Genomic DNA, 16,147 nt, shown 5'->3' with positions numbered 1-16,147 from the left:
GCTTGGGAAATTATTAATGACGGCACTTCGGGCACCAATGGAAAGACTAATTACACTAATTGACAGAAGCGGGTCCTGGCATCAAGACACTGAGGCCGTAGGTGAGCTCACCGCGCGGCCCGCGCCTCACCGGGGCCGGGTCTGAGCTGCAGGGCTGGGAGTGCGGGGGACGCGCTCAGGCCCACTGCACCTGGGGCCCTCGCTGGGCAGGTGCTGGACCCGCACCTGGGGCCGCCCCGCCCCCCGGCACCTGCCCCTCAGAGCGGGGGCCGCCCGCAAAGTCACCCCGGGCAAACGACACCTCCCTCCCGCGCGAGGCGGGCTCGCCGCCCGGACCCCGACGACCCCGCCCGGGCCCCGCGGGCCGCTCACCCGGCGCTCGCCGAACAGGTCCAGACGGCGGCCCTGGGGCTGGACGTTGAAGGCGGCGCCCACCGGGGACCAGCTGGTGCTGACCCACCGGACCCGTAGCCCGGCCCCGAGGCGGCCCAGCCGCCGGGCGCACAGCATCGCGCCGCTGCAGCCGCTCCGCGCCGCGAGGGCCCGAGACACCGCACTCCAGAACCCAGCCCGCAGCCCCGCCGGAGAGCGCGCCGCGTCTCCACGGCAGCGCCCGCCTACCACGTGACCCCGCGCTTCCGGGAAGGGCACTAAGCCGCGGGGCCAGCGCACGTCGGCGTCCCCAGGGCCAGAGCGTCGCCCGCCGCTTTCCCGGGCCGCCGCCTCTAGCGCCCCCGCGCGCCTGGAGGGGGAACCGCAGGACGCCCCGCCCTCCCACGTGGCCGGGCGGGTGGCAAGGTGTGCGGGGGGCCCAGCCTCGCACCCGCTGCCGGAAACACGCGTGGGCGGCGGGCCGACCGCTGCCCGGCACCCTGAACTGAGACCCGTCGCCCTCCGTCGGCCTCCGCTCCAGGAGGGTGCGAGACGCAAGGCACTGCGCCCGCACGTCCCAGCCCTGCAGCCAGAGCTGTCGGTGGACCTCCATCCATCGACTGTAAACTCGCAGTGATCGATAACATAATCGACAACGCAGCTTGTTGGGGGGTGGAATCTGACAAACTGCAGTCACCGACGGAGGGAGTACGGGGGCGGGAGGGCAGCGGCGGAGAGGGTGAGGGGTGGGGCCGGGGGGCGCCCTCCCGGTGTCCGCGAGCGGAGGCTGTGCAGCGCTCGGAGCATCCCCTGGACGGCCCATGAGGATGACCCTGTTGGAGGACAGCGCGGAGGCTGGCGTGGGCGGGCGGGGAGCCTGCTGCTGGGCCTTGGCTTCGGGCGGACGCCCCGGATCCAGTCCCCCAGCGCCCGGCGCGCAGGGCATTGCGTGCCGTGCCGAAGGATGATTCGTGTCCCTGTACCAAGGACCAGCGCCGACGGAACCTTGTATCTCACCTGAATGTGTGGGCCTGCGGTAGAGTCTGCTCCTGTGAACACCTGTTGGGTGTGAGCAGCCCCGGAACCTTCTCTGAAGTTCCAGAGAGCCAGAAGCGAGGGCCAACTGGGGCGGGCTTGTAACCCGCCCCTTTCCGTCCTCACAACAATTTACTGTTAAATGGAGTTTGTTTTCAGTGTAGCCTGGTGGGGAGAAAAAGCCCCAGTGATAGAAAGATGGAGAACAATGAAAATTTAGTAAAGGCAAGTGCCAGGGTGCGCTTACACAAGTCTCTACAGCTTAACTATAAATTCTGCGTTTGTTTGTCTACATATGGTAAGTCGTGATTTCATCTTCTGCTGACTTTTTCATCAAAGATTCCAAATTATTTAAAATCCCCAAAGTCCTAACTCCGTGGTGATTCATACCGCATCGTCTGTGGCTGGTTGGTCCTTGGGGCGGCCACCCCACATCGCAGGCCTGCATGGCAGGCCCTTACACAGATGTCAAATCTGCCATGTAAAAATATTCATCAATATATGTGATAAAACTACTTACTTTATCATATTTTTTAAAAGGAGTTTCAAATCTGAGAGCTTTTCTTTAGCCCAGAATGGTTCCTAACCATTTTTAATGCAAACATTGAAGCGTAAAAACACCCTCAAAGGATGCTGACTTGTGCTACGTTAACGAGGTGTCTTGTGTCTCAGGGAGCCTGGCGTAGTTAGACTTGTAAAAACTGCAGACCAGATCCACAGACAGCAGATGAGAGATAATTCCAAATGGCAGATCAGACACCTCCCCAATCAACTTTATCCTTTTGAAGTTCTTTATAACATGTTTTACATTTCATCTTCTACATTTGCCCTGCAAAAAAAAAAAGAATTTTACGAAAGCTTGTATCCAATGTTCTGGTCATAAATTGTACTTTTTTCCTTTATGCCTATCTCACCTATAAAGTTCTGACCCTAAATAGAAGGGAGTTAGTACACGTATTGTTTGGTCCATAACAACACCAGACTTAACACTGGGGAAAAACAGCTTGGCTTACTGCAATTGAAAGAAGCCAAAGCATAAGGACACTCTGGCTCAATAAAGAAAATGATCAGTCCCTACAGCTGGGCCAACGTTAGGGCACCAAGGCAAGTGGGGGACTTGGGGTGTCTCACGTGCTTCACCCGAGTCCTGGCTCTGTTCTAGAAGAAACATACATTAAGGAAAGCCAATAAAATACCTATAAACAGAAATGATTTCCACATATATCGAAAGTTTTCCAAAACCAAGTAATTTTTCACCTTTTCATCTATAGCAGTGCTGACTGCTTATAATGATAATTCAGAAAATTCCCATTTTCCCAAGGAATGAAGATACTGTCACAACTGCGCTGACTTGGTTGACATGTGGAGAGAATGGCTGTAAGTCCGTCAGAGTCCCAGGCTGTGGTCTGGAAGATGCTGTCGCTTGAATATGCACCGGGCTTGTCTCCTCTTGCTTCTTTATTAGTTGCGCTCAGCTAATGGAAAAGTGTATGGAGTTAACATAAGCATAGTTAACGCTTCCAGAATTTTAGGAGGGGATTATTCGCTGGACCACCGGGCAGTTCCCCTCTAGATTACTTAAATTACCTAGTACAGTGTAAATGCTATGTCAGCAGTTTCCAGGTTGGCAAATTCAAGTTTTGCTTTTTGGAACGTCCTGATTTTTTTTTTTTCAAATATTTTCCAACCATGGTTGGTTGAATCTGCAGATACGGAACTGTGGATACGGAGGGAAACTAAAACAGAGTCAAGTTTGGCAAACAGTTTACTAACAACTGTTTGTTGAGTTGAATGGTGATGAAAACCCAAGATAGAAAGCGAGCAGAGTGCCCTGCAGGTTCCTGGGCTGCGCCATTGTCACCAGCCCAGACTCTGATTAGTCACACATGGAATAAACACTTCCTTTTCTTTCCCTGTAATATCCTCAGGAATTCAGATGGGAGATACATCATCACACGGCTCCTTCGGGCACTAAAATGATATCAAAACACTCCCCACAAGGAACACCCGAGCAAAGGATTCTTCAGATCATGGGAATGAGGGAAAATATCAAATACACTGTAATAAACAGAGCAGGTATTTTTACATTTACTCTTGGAAGGATAGCGAGTTCTATAGACTCAGTTTTAGGAATAACTTTCCCACTTTCACCTTTTTATGGTTATGACAGTGGTGATATAATTAACGTGGTAAAGTCATCAAATAATGTCTTCACCAAGCTGATTCGGGTGGATGGAGAGACAGCTGTAACCGCTCCCCGCCCCCCGACCCGTCACGCGCTGCGGAACAGGAGGAAGCCCGTGAACGTGGTGTCGTCGTCCTCATCCGCAAACAAGCCGTTGAACCTCTCCCCTCCCGTCACCTGCAGCCACACCTCGTCCCCGAGCTTCAGCTGCAGGACGATGCCACCCGACGCCTGGTCCTCGGAGCTCACGTAACCGTCCTTGGTGTGCAGGACTTTTACCCCGTTTTTGACCAAAGACACCTGGACGTTCCTGGAGAAAACGGTGACGTGGTAGGTGAAGTAATAGACGCCGGCGACGTGGCAGGTGAATTTCCCCGTGGCCACATCGTAGTGGCCAAACTCGTAGTACAGGATCCTGTCGAACTTGACGGGCACGTCTGACAGAGGGAACTTGCTCAGCACCGTGAGCCCCACGGTGAAGGCGCTTTTGGGCAAGACTGGCATCTCCCCAGTTTTCCCTTTTTCTCCTCGATCCCCTTTCCAGCCTCTCATTCCCCGGGCTCCGGGCTCACCCTGGGGCCCCAAGGGGCCGGCATCTCCCCTGGGACCCAGCTTTCCAGTGGGGCCCACGGGGCCAGGTAAACCAGTTGGGCCCGAAGGTCCAGTGCTGCCCTTTGGCCCTTTTGGACCAACGGGACCCACGTCGCCCTTCTCCCCCTTCTGCCCTTGGGCGCCGGTCTCTCCTCTGAGGCCTTTCTCTCCCATGGGGCCCACAAGTCCCTGTGGCCCGTGTTTCCCTGGGGGGCCTCTTGAGCCCTGATCACCTTTCACGCCCTTTGCTTCAACGTTTCCATCGGCTCCTAGGTAGGACGAGAAAGAACGGAGGAAGAGACAATTTGTGAAACTTTGCTTGTGAAAACAACTTTGGTTTTTCTATTATTGAGCAAGCGAATGAGATAAGGAAGCGCACAGGTTCAGCATATGCTCAGGGTTTGAAAGCTAATTTACTCCCAAACTGTGCAGATACACACGTGTGCAAAAACACCCTTTGACTCTACTATATCAGCATCAGGGCTCACGTTAGAAATGACAGTTATTTGGGACTTCCCTGGCGGCCCAGTGGTTAAGAGTCTGTGATTCCAATGCAGGGGCCGTGGGTTCGATCCCTGGTCGGGGAACTAAGATCTCACATGCCGAGCGACGCGGCCAAAAACAAAAGAAAGAAATGACAGCTCTCTGCCCGTCCCTGAGGGGACACATCTTTGGAAGAGGGAAGAAGGCAAACAGCAGATTCACCGGGGCTGCTTTGGTAGCTGACACGCAGCCCTGATGACGTGATGCCCCCCGAGAAGACCCTCACTGGAGTCAGGTCGTCCTGGGTGGGCGCTCACTGCTCGCCGCGTCTGCCGGCCTGTGCGCCGCGCCAGGCGCGTGGCGCGTGGCGCTGTCGTGGTTCTTCCTTCCCCCCTCCCCAGCGCCTCCCGCTTCCCACGCCCTGACTGGACAGCTGTGGTCCGAGCCCCGGCTCTGGAGACGCCAGGATCCAGCCCAGTCTCCACCACTTATGCACAAGCTGATTCCCCAGCTACACCTGGTTCCTCACCTGTACGGCTGGGATAATAAAGTGCCTCCTTTATAGGCTGTTGTATTGAGTGAGTCAACACATGGAAGGCACTTAGAATGACCCAGTGGGGCGAGAACACTCTTCGTGTTGCCGTGGTAACCATCCTCCCTCCCCCTCGGCGACAGCTGCCAGCATCCTCCCTGCCTCCAGGGCCCGGCCCAAGTGCCACCCTCTGCTGCAGTGCCACCCGGGGCGCTGAGTCAGAATCCAGCGTCTCTCCTCAGGGCCCAGTGCTAAATCAGGCTTCAGCAAACCATGGAGCGCAGGCCACGTCCAGCCTCCGCCTGTTTTTGACAGCCCGCAAGCTAAGAACAGTTGACACTTTTAAATGGTCACAAATCATGTTCCGAGATTTGTGACAATTATGTAAAATTCAGGTTTCACTGGAACGCAGCCCCACTTACTAAGGCATCCTCTATGCAGCTTTTCCCTATGACAGCAGAGCTGAGTAGTTGTGACCGAGACCCTGTGGCCCGCAAAGCTGAAAATATTTACTATCTGGCCCTTTATGGAAAGTTTGCCCATCTCTGCAGTGAACCCTGAGCTTCTGGAGAGAAGAACCGTGTGGCCTTTATCACTGGAGCATCCTTGGAGCCTCGTAAGGGACTTGTCCTTGGTAAGCACTTAATAATTCCTATCCTATCATTGACGGCTCCGGCTGCGGGCACAGCAGGATGGAAAGCCATCTCTGACCTGGTTCTCCTTTCTCTCCGGTCATCCTGTCCTTCCCTGGGCCACCAGGATGTCCTGGTTCGCCTGATGGAAAATGAGAAAATAGGCAGAAGTTAAAATTCTAGCTCCAGTTTCCCTCGATGTGGGTCCCAGTCAGCGATGGAGTGTCCCGGGGAGCCCCAGCCTGACCCGCACACCCCACCCCTCACAGACCTGAGGGGGGAGGGCAGGCAGGGGCAAGCAGCAAGGGTGCTGAGTGTGCCAAGAAGTGGGTTGTGAAGTGGATTGGTGGGCTTCCCAAGCAGCCGGCTCGGATGATAATCACGATTGCATGTTTCTCACGTGACAAGGACTTGGGGGGGTGGCTTTGTCATTTGTGCTCCTTTTCCATCACTCTGTGGGGAGTGGAGTGGAAGTACCAGCCTCCTATGAAAGCGCAGATGACCCTGGTTGCACCACACTACTTGGGATGGGAGAGAAGTTTCCAGAAGGATCTCTCTAGCGCCTTACAGGGGTGGTCAAGGTGCCGTGGAGACCCACTGGGACATCAGGCCATGAGGTTCTGCTGCGCCCAGGAGTCCTGATGCTCAGAACAGGCTGCCCTGAGCACCAGCATCCTATGTTATGTCCACGCATGCATGTTTGTAAGCTATGTACGGGTAATGTTCTAAAAACATGTTCATTATAAAACATACACACGGGACTTCCCTGGTGGCACAGTGGTTAAGAATCCGCCTGCCAATGCAGGGGACACGGGTTCAATCCCTGGTCCGGGAAGATCCCACATGCCGCGGAGCAACTAAGCCCGTGCGCCACAACTGCCGAGCCTGCGCTCTAGAGCCTGCGAGCCACAACTACTGAGCCCACGTGCCACAACTACTGAAGCCCAGGCGCCTCGAGTCCGTGCTCCGCAACAAGAGAAGCCACCGCAATGAGAAGCCCGCGCGCCGCAACGAAGGGTAGCCCCCGCTCGCCGCAACTAGAGAAAGCCCGTGCGCAGCAACAAAGACCCAACGCAGCCAAAAAATAAATAAATTAAAGAAAAAAAAAAAACATACACACAAATACATTTGAAAACGGTAAGACAAAGATTAAGTTAATTTTTAGTGTGAGAAATGTGACATAATATCCTTCTAAGAAACATGTGTTGTATATAATCTAAATAAACTATATATGTAGTGTGCAAGTCTTATGGAAGTATGTGAAACCTGAAAGAACGGGGACCATGGAGGAAGAAGGAGAGAGAATGAGTAGCGGAGAGGTAGAGAAATTTGGTGTTGGATACAGGAGCATGTGTCTTCCTTCACTCTCCATCTATCTTCTTCTGTGTGTAGAAAATATTTTATAACGAGCGTTTTAAATTAAACCTCCCAAATTTGCAGATAGACCACCCCAGCGCACACATGCGCCCTTGAGTCGGAGAGAGAGGATGAGCGGCAGACGGGGGCCTGTGACCTGGCCCCACCCGCGCGCTTGGCCTGCAGAAATGTTGCCTCGGCTCTGGAGCAAAGGGGACTCAGACGTTTGTAGAGAAAGCGAGGCTGTGAGCCCGCAGTTCGAGTCATGGAGACGGATGCGACACTTCCACCGAGAAGAGTGTAAAGGAGAAGCCTCTGCGCAGCGCCGAGGTTCCCTGGGCGGCGGGCGCCTCCGCGGAGCCGGGTGAGAAAACTGCGGCCGCGGAGAGCAGGTGCCCCAGCCCCGGGGGTGCAGGCAGCGAGTGCATCGTCCACTCCGAGGGATGATACAGGAGGCCCACAAAGAGCCGCCCAGGAGAAAGGCCAGCATCGGGCCGTCACGCTTGGAGGGCCGCGGAGCCAGGTTCTGACAGCATCATCTGAGCGATGCCTTCCTGCGCCTCTTCTCCCGGCCCAGCCCGCTGGTGGGTCCTAGGCGGTCCTCGCAGTGAGGAGGGGCGTGGGAGTGACGGGGGCGGGGGGGGAGGGATCTCGAAGACACAGGGTATCCTGTGCGCGTGTGCGGGCACACGCACGCACGTGTACGCACATGTACACATACATGTACACACGTGGTCCCAGCGGGAGGATAAGGGATGGATTTCAATAAGATGGAGGGTTTGCCATTCACTTGGACAGGGCCTTTCACTCCCCAGAAATGAGACGGGCCTAATGCCCCAAAGCGGCGTGGACTTACTGGAGGTGTTGTTATCCGGTAGGAGAGCCCAGCGCCGAGTGCAGGGCGGGGCTTGGTGAGAAGGGACACTGCCCCTGGTGACCCTCTGCCCCATCCAGCCCACGCAGTAAACGCTAGACCACAAACGCCCTGAGCAGGGAAACACCTACAAACACCTGGAATGTCACACATCTGAACAGCAGACTTCCCACAGAGTAATTCTTGTTTCTCCAAATCTTAAAGGCTTTTTCAAAATCCATATTCTAACAGCATTTGCTGGCAAAGCATTAACTTCAGTCCATCCTGAAATTGCTTTCTGTGTATTATGCCGTTTTAATATTGCCAGAGGAATATCTAATTCCCTGGTATGATTAAGAAATATCAAAAGAGGCTTCTAAATGTTTATCATTAAGTTTGGTGACGCTTTCATACGACGTACTGAGAAAAATGACAGCGGCTTGTGTTCACGCTTCTCACGAGTCCTGAAATGCCTTACTTAATTGGTGTGCGTCTTCCTATGAGTCTGTGATACCCTTGGGACATCCACAGTCAGGACAAGGGCATCTCAATGAATGTAAATGTAAATTCACCTGCCCATAGTTATAATAATTTCCAGGTTGGGGGGGGCAGACGTCTTGACAGATCTGACTGACGTTCATCATTGTTTTTTCCTTCTAATGCACATTTGCAGAATTCACATTAAGAATAGAAATGGCAGCTCTGCCCTTCTCAGGATTCTTTACTGCTTGCATTATCAAGTTCACCTTCAACCATCAGTTTTTTTGCGGGAGTATTTTCAGCACCCATCTCTTTGTGATAGTTCAACAGCATAATCTGAGAACCCCCTGGTCCAGGCACACTCAGTGCAAAACATCCCAACAAGCTGAAGGTCAGTGAACGCGGGAGGGTCCCGGCCAGCCTGCTCACACTGTGGGCCGCCACTCTTCCCACAGGACATGGTCCAGGCCTCAAATGACACGTGTGTATCTGCAAACCGACCAAGTGAGGCCATTCACATGGATTCATATAGCCAACGTTTTAAAAGCTCAATTTTTTCTTCACCTAAATTTATCTTTTAAGATGTCACTAGAAGTTTCGATGTTTTCTTCCTGCACCCAGATGGGTCCTCTGCTTACATCTTAGGTGTATGACCCTATGGTCAGACCAGGGCTCAAGAACCCCATTCAGAAACCAAGCCTATAGGTTTTTGTCATGGAAACCACTCACACATCCTGGCCTTTGGGACTGTCCCTCCCAGAGGCTGGATCCTGTCCCCAAGTCCCCAAACTGTGGGGAGGTCCTGGGACACAGCACAGATACCCGAGGAGCGGCTGTGTGGCTCCAGGACCCTTCCTGTTCTCTGGCGTTGCGCACCGCCGGCCTCACGGCAAGGCCTGCACCGTGCTGCGTGCTCTCTGCCAGAGACCTAGCCGTCGGATGTCTCTCCAGGACCCGGTGCCAAAGATCCCTCATACCTGTCACCTGAGGCAGAAAGATCTACGACATCACAAGCTCCTGAAAACAGCCCTGTAGTATCGGAGATGGTGGCCAGCAGAGAGGCAGCCCTACTCAACGGGAAAGCCCACGAGGACAGGGGTCCTCATGGCTCGTGCTGCCCTGTACCCCACACCCAGCCTGGGTCTGGCCGGAGCAGGCTCTCCATCAGTGTCTTCTGGGCGATGGATGGATGGATGGATGGATGGATGGAGAGGGGTGAGCACACAGGCGATGAATGAATGAATGAGGTGAAAGGAAGGGGGATGAGCGGAGGGCAGCTGCAGGCACAGGTGGTGGGTACCTGCGTCCCCCTTGTCGCCCTTTGCTCCATCTCGTCCCTCTCCCGGGCAATCCACTGTGACCCGGGTTCCCGGGGACGCCAGGGTGGCCCTGCCTGCAGGTGTCCTGTGAGTTCACCATCCCTGTGCAGACTCCAGAGACGAACAGGAGCTACCAGATCCTCATGGCTCAGATGACAGAGCTGAACGGAAAGAGGGAAACAGACTGAAGAGAGAAACTCTTGTCGCCGGGGCCACGGACAAAGCCTCTGCTCCTAGCGGCGGGCAAGCTTGGACAGCACGGTCAGGGCGGGTCAGGGTGGCAGCCGGGAGCAGACTGGCCGCTCACAATCGAAGGACACTGTCCTTGGAAGGACGCGTGTGACTGGGGAGACTCCAATGGTGGGCGATCCAGGAGAGAGCCACGTTCCAAGCCAGGAAACCCCCGCTGACTGTTTCGCTTTGGGCAAAGAAACTCCAGCTGACCGTTTCCCTTTTGGCAAACGCCTTTTTGCAGCCAGAGAAGAGATTAATGCTTCCCTCACAGGACTGCTGTAAAAACCAAATGTGAGCACATTGTGCATGAAAGCAAATTTGGAACAGTAAAGCAAACATGGAATCAGCATTTGCTCCAGCAATCCCACTTCTGGGTATACACGCAAAGGAACTGAGGGCAGGGACTCCCGCAGATATTTCTACACCCATGTTCACAGCAGTAATGCTGTCCACAATCGCTAAAAGGTGGAAACAACCCACGTGTCCATTGATGCATGAGTGGATAAACAAAATGTGGTCCATCCACATGATGGACCTCAAAAAGAAGGGAAATCCTGACACAGGCTACAACCTGGATGAACCTTAAAGACACTGTGCTCGGTGAACTAGGCCAGTCACAAGTGGACAAACGCTGTGTGATTCCACTTACGTGAGGTGCTGGGAACAGTCAAATTCAGAGACAGAGAGTAGAAAAGTTGGTTCCAGAACCACTGCAATAAGGTGAAGATCAGAAAAAAATTGTCACACAAATTTCTTGGTTTCCAGGGCATATAAAAGTTATGTTTATACTATACTGTAGTCTATTAAGTGTGCATAGCCTTATGTTGAAAAACAATTTACATACCTTAATTTTAAAAATACTTTATTGCTGAAAAATGCTAACCATCGTCTGAGGCTTCAGCGAGTGGCAGTAGTAACATCAAAGATCACAGATCATCAGAACAAATGTAATGGTGATGAAAAAGTTTGAAATCTTGCGAGAATTACCCAAATGGAACACAGAGAGACGAAGTGAGCAAATGCTCAATGTAGGGTTGACACAAATGTTTAGTTTGTGACAAAATGCACTGTCTGTGAAGCGCAATAAACCAACGTGTGCCTATACGCATAGTAACAAAAACTAGAAGCAAATATATCCAAATGCACATGGTTGCTTTGGAATGGTGAGGTTATGGGAGCTTTTCTTTTTTAAAAATGCTTTTTTACAGTGTCTATAAAACTATTTCTACATATACATTTTTAAAACCCAGCTAGACTGTCATCCAAAGGATCACATCGCCATCGTATGGAAGCCTCTATGTGTCTTAGGGTGCAGTTTGATGCAAATAAAAGTATTTGGGGACGGAAAGGCAGATGTTTCCCTTTAAAATCACAAACTTACACCATTTCAGGAAATTGACTTGAGTTTTCTTAGAGCCAAATTCCATAAATAATCTACACCTTCCTCTTCTGTTTAACTCAGAAGTGACTGGTCGTAGTCAAATCTAAATTGCACAGACCAACCTCTGTAGGGGGTTTATATTTCTCCCTTTTAATTTTTTCAAAATGTGTTACAATTATTCCAGTAATAAAACAGATCATGAGCTCATATAGGTGTCAAATTGGGATAAACCCCATTTTGCTCTCCAGCCAGAGGAGAGCTGAGATAAAAGCAAACATCCATCCTTCTGTGATTCTTTCCCTGGTTCTGCACACTTGACACGGGCGGAGATGTATCACCCCAGGCCCGGCAGGTAGACAAACTTCAACAAAGGATCATGAATAAAGGAACACGCTTTGCTCCCAAAGAAGCAGTGAGATAACCTGTGGTACCATCTCTAAAGAAAAAATTTTTAGAAGGACGTGACGGTTTGCACAAGGAATAGAGTAGAAATTACATTCATGTGTTATTTTTCAAAATAAAAAGTTACATTTGCATTTCTCACAAAGCCTCTGGCTGGCTCCTCAGTTTCAGTGTTTAATTCCTACTTCTGGTGTTTCTCCAGAATGCACTGGAGCTAGGACCCCGTCTGTCTCCCACCTTTCCCTCCCCCGCTTCCACCCTCCCTCTTGTCTTCTCTGGATCACTGCCTCCCCCGCCCCGCCCCTTCTCCACGCAGCACCTAGACTAGCATCACTTATAGGTAACAGCTTGTTGAAGACAGCAACTGCATCTTCCTACTTTCTTATTTTCAGCACTCACAGTCAAATATTTGTTGAGTGGTTGAATGAATGAATGACAATGAATAAATAAATGAATAAATAAATAAATATTATCCTGGTTCCAACCACATGCAAATCATCACCAGGGAGGTGGCTGGATGTTGAATCCAGTCCTTGTCAATGCTCTTGGTAGAGGTCGCTAGTCTCTCCAACGCCCCTGCTCACCATCATCAATGGTAACAGAAATGTTAGTTGGCACGTGGCTGCCCACAATAGACTCATTTCCCAGCCACCCTCGCAGCCCAGGTATCACCGTGAAACTAGATTTTGGCCGGTGGGAAGTGGGTAAAAGTGACACGTGCACCTAATGGACCAGGACCTTCACGGGAAGGGGTGCGCCCTTCCTCACGAACTGGAGGGCAACACTTTGGGGACAGAGAAATCCTGGTCTCTGATGACAGCACAGACCAGGCCTGCCCTCCCAGCCCATCTTTGACGTGAGAGAGAAATACACGTGCTGCTAACTTGCCCAAGCCCGTTATTTAGGTTCCCTCCTGGAGCTAAGCCTAAGTTTTGATGGATGCAAGGCTTCAGCAGTCAAAGGTGTGGGTGCTCATCCAAAGTGAGGCGGGTTCGACATTTGTAGTTACTTAGCCCAACAAAGTTGCTGAGGACCCACTGGGTCAAAAACCCTTCAGGTGATACATTAAAAATCCCACAACAGGCCCTGCCTTAGACAGAGCAATACAGTTGGTATGAACGCAAAGAGAATGGACACAGTCCTTCTGTTGAATGTCAAGTCGGGGGGAAGGAGGGACCCTGGGAAGCCCCTGTGACCCCACAAACCTGACATACGGAAATGGTTAGGGGCAGAGGGATACAGACTGCAAACGGCTGTGGAGTTGCTGTTTGTTAGACCCAAATAAAATAGGTTCTTACTTCTTATTTCTGGGTTGTTTCTCCTATGCTTGATCTACATTCTCCTTCACTACTGAATTTCTTTCTAAAAGGTTACTCAGGGCCCCTCCTGATTAATTTTCTCCAAGGACATGTTGTCCCTAATTCACGGCCAAGATTAAAGGTTTCTACTCTTCAAGATTCTTACTTGCCCAAATACAAAGATTTAATAAAGACCCGCCAGAACCCAGCTGAGCAATCTTTACTGGGTCTCCAAACCTCTAGCCTTTAAAGGTTACAAAAAATGCAAGGGATGAGTGAACCCAGCATCCCTCCCAGACGTGACAGTCCAAGAACCTAAATCTCCAAATTGCCTTCATTGAATATATTTTATTCCACTTTCTCTATACTTTGTACATATGTATTTCTTCTTCAACATATGTTGAAGGCCTTGTTTTAAACTACACTGGGTAAGTTAGTATTGCCATGAATATAAAAAGGTACACGTTAACATTTGTGCAAAATAATCCATGGGCTTCTCTAGAAAGCTCTCTAGAAAGGTCTGCTAATTCTCATGATTTATTCTATGGTTTCATCCTTCCTCGCAGCCAGTTTGCAGAGTTCTAGCAGAAGAACTTCAAAATCTGCTTCTGTCTCCTGTTTAGCCTCTTAAGAATGTATTTCGGAACTGGCTTAACCCCTTTACTACCCAAAGCCCTGTAGACAGCTACCTACTTAAGCAGGATTATCACACACCAGTAATACAAGAGCTGCTTTAGGACTCTGATGCCTTAAATTGAATTTAAAGAAATTGTTTCCTAAGGCTCTTACCTGAACCCCAGGGCTGCAGGCGGCACCCAGGTGCTATGCAAACAAGGAATCAGGAGCAAACTAAATAAAATCACACCTTCCTGCCACGCAATTCCCTAGTGGATAGATCTGCAAAACAGCAGGAAGGGGAGGGAACAAGTAAGCACAAGGTGTCTTGGAAGAACTTCAAAAGTTGAGGCAATACTTGAGCCAGGGGCATCTTCCAGCAACACCACTTAGTTTGGCCAGTTTAGCTCCTTCTTTCCCTCCTTTTTATTTTTCGATTTATTTTATTTTAATTATTATTTTTAAAACAACTTTATTGGACTATAATTGCATTACAATGGTGTGTTAGTTTCTGCTTTATAACAAAGTGAATCAGCTATACATATACATACATCCCCATATCTCCTCCCTCTTGCGTCTCCCTCCCACCCTCCCTATCCCACACCTCTAGGTGGACACAAAGCACTGAGCTGAGCTCCCTGTGCTATGCCGCTGCTTCCCGCTAGCTAGCTATTTTACATTTGGTAGTGTATATATGTCCATGCCACTCTCTCACTTTGTCCCAGCTTACCCTTCCCCCTCCCCGTTTCCTCAAGTCCATTCTCTACGTCTGTGTCTTTATTCCTGTCCTGCCCCTAGGTTCATCAGAACCTTTTTTTTTAAGATTCCATATATATGTGTTAGCATACGGTATTTGTTTTTTCTTTCTGACTTACTTCACTCTGTATGACAGACTCTAGGTAGCGAGAGAAGGTGAGGCAGCTTCCAGGTGGGTCTGGAGGGAGGAGTCCCCACGGCAGGCCCTTCCCCTTAGAGTGACGTTTGTGCCTTTGCTTCCTCTCCGCGATCAATCACGAGCTAATAGGACCAAACTGAAGACGGTGCTGTCAGGCCTCAATCGGATCCCGGACCCTTAGACCTGACATCACTTAACTAGATCTCTCTGACTCTGTGTAGTTCCTTTTAGTGTAGGCATTCATGTGCCTAAGAGTTTAATGCCTGTTCTCTTCTCACACACACACACGCACACACACACACACACACACACACGGCACTAAGAAAAACATGGTGAAACTATTTTTTCAATCCCATGTGATCACTGATTCTTATCCTTTCCCATCAGTGTCTATTAACATTGATTTCTGACTTAAAAATAGCATCGAGAGAACAAATGCACCCAATGCTGTTTCTCACAGAACCAACTCTGAGAGCCAAGCTGGAATGCAGAGGCCCCAGGGAGAGTGGGGTGCAGGGCGAGTCCCCCTTGAACAGAGGTAAACCCCCTACCCTCACTGTGCCTCAGTTTCCTTCTCTGTATGGCAGGCAAAACAGTACCAGCGTCACAGGGCAGTGGCGGGGTTTAATTACGTCACAGGTTAAGGACCTGGCCTCTTGACTCCTAACTCCGCCCAGACACTTGGGTCCTTTCTCAGGGGCAGGCGTGTGGGCAGCATTCGGCCCTGCGGACAGTCTCTTCCCTCTGCCCTCCTGTCTCCTTCCCCACCCCGGGCCCCTTCCCCCTTCTCTGCCTCGCTCAGGGCTGAGGCTGGGGCCCCAGGTGCATCTTCACCCCCAGCTGCCTGATCTCTGCTCAGCCCTCCCCCATCTGCATCCCAGCCCCGTGCTTCCACTAGGTGGTCCAGACAGTCACAGACCCACCCTCCACGCCATCCCTTCCTGTATCTGATTATGGCAGCAGCGCCCAGTACCCAAGGCAGAAGCAGGCAGCCACCCAGGTGATGACAGGGACCTGCATCCTCGCCGAGCATCCTGAGAGCAGCCACCCAGGTGATGACGGGGACCTGCATCCTCGCCGAGCATCCTGAGAGCAGCCACCCAGGTGATGATGGGGACCTGCATCCTCGCCGAGCATCCTGACGGCAGCCGGCCTCCTCTCCTTTCTCATTGTCTCTTTTCTGGATTCTGTCTCGCCAGTCATCCCCCTGCCTCTGGTTTTAAGTCCGCCCTTTCTCTGCCCCTGGAGCAGCTCTCCTAGCCTAGACTCCGCCCGGTGCAACCCAGCGCCCCGGCCCGCAGCCCTGAGATGGACCTTCCACCACTGGTGTCTCAACTCCCATCGCACTTGGATCCCAGCAGCTCACCCAGGGCTGCTCGGGGCTCCCCCTCGGGGGTCTGCGTGGGCCCTGCCTCCTGCCCCAACCCCCCAGGAAAGGCCCCCATCCCTGAAGCCCTTCTAGAACTCAAATGCTTACAATGGAC

At 51.7% G+C, this 16,147-nt stretch overlaps 2 protein-coding genes across 2 annotated transcripts in view; both read right to left on the bottom strand.

Annotated features, from left to right (window-relative positions):
• MIPEP (mitochondrial intermediate peptidase) overlaps positions 1–611 on the bottom strand; it is a 137,310-nt gene extending 136,699 nt beyond the window's left edge. The window contains exon 1 of the mRNA XM_061170630.1: positions 373–611. Coding sequence (XP_061026613.1) covers positions 373–510 — 138 coding nt within the window. The 5' untranslated portion in view covers positions 511–611. The remainder of the gene's footprint in view (positions 1–372) is intronic.
• Positions 612–3,533: 2,922 nt separating this feature from the next.
• LOC133076401 (complement C1q and tumor necrosis factor-related protein 9-like) lies at positions 3,534–13,991 on the bottom strand (the record flags this gene model as incomplete). Its single annotated transcript, XM_061170936.1, has 3 exons — positions 3,534–4,452; positions 5,910–5,972; positions 13,943–13,991. Coding segments are annotated over 3 exons (885 nt in total), but the record flags the coding sequence as incomplete, so codon positions are not given.
• Positions 13,992–16,147: the final 2,156 nt, after the last annotated feature.

This window comes from Eubalaena glacialis, chromosome 16 (assembly GCF_028564815.1).
Source record: "Eubalaena glacialis isolate mEubGla1 chromosome 16, mEubGla1.1.hap2.+ XY, whole genome shotgun sequence".
NCBI classification, from domain to species: Eukaryota; Metazoa; Chordata; class Mammalia; order Artiodactyla; family Balaenidae; genus Eubalaena; species Eubalaena glacialis.
This window is presented reverse-complemented; position numbering and strand designations above follow the sequence as displayed.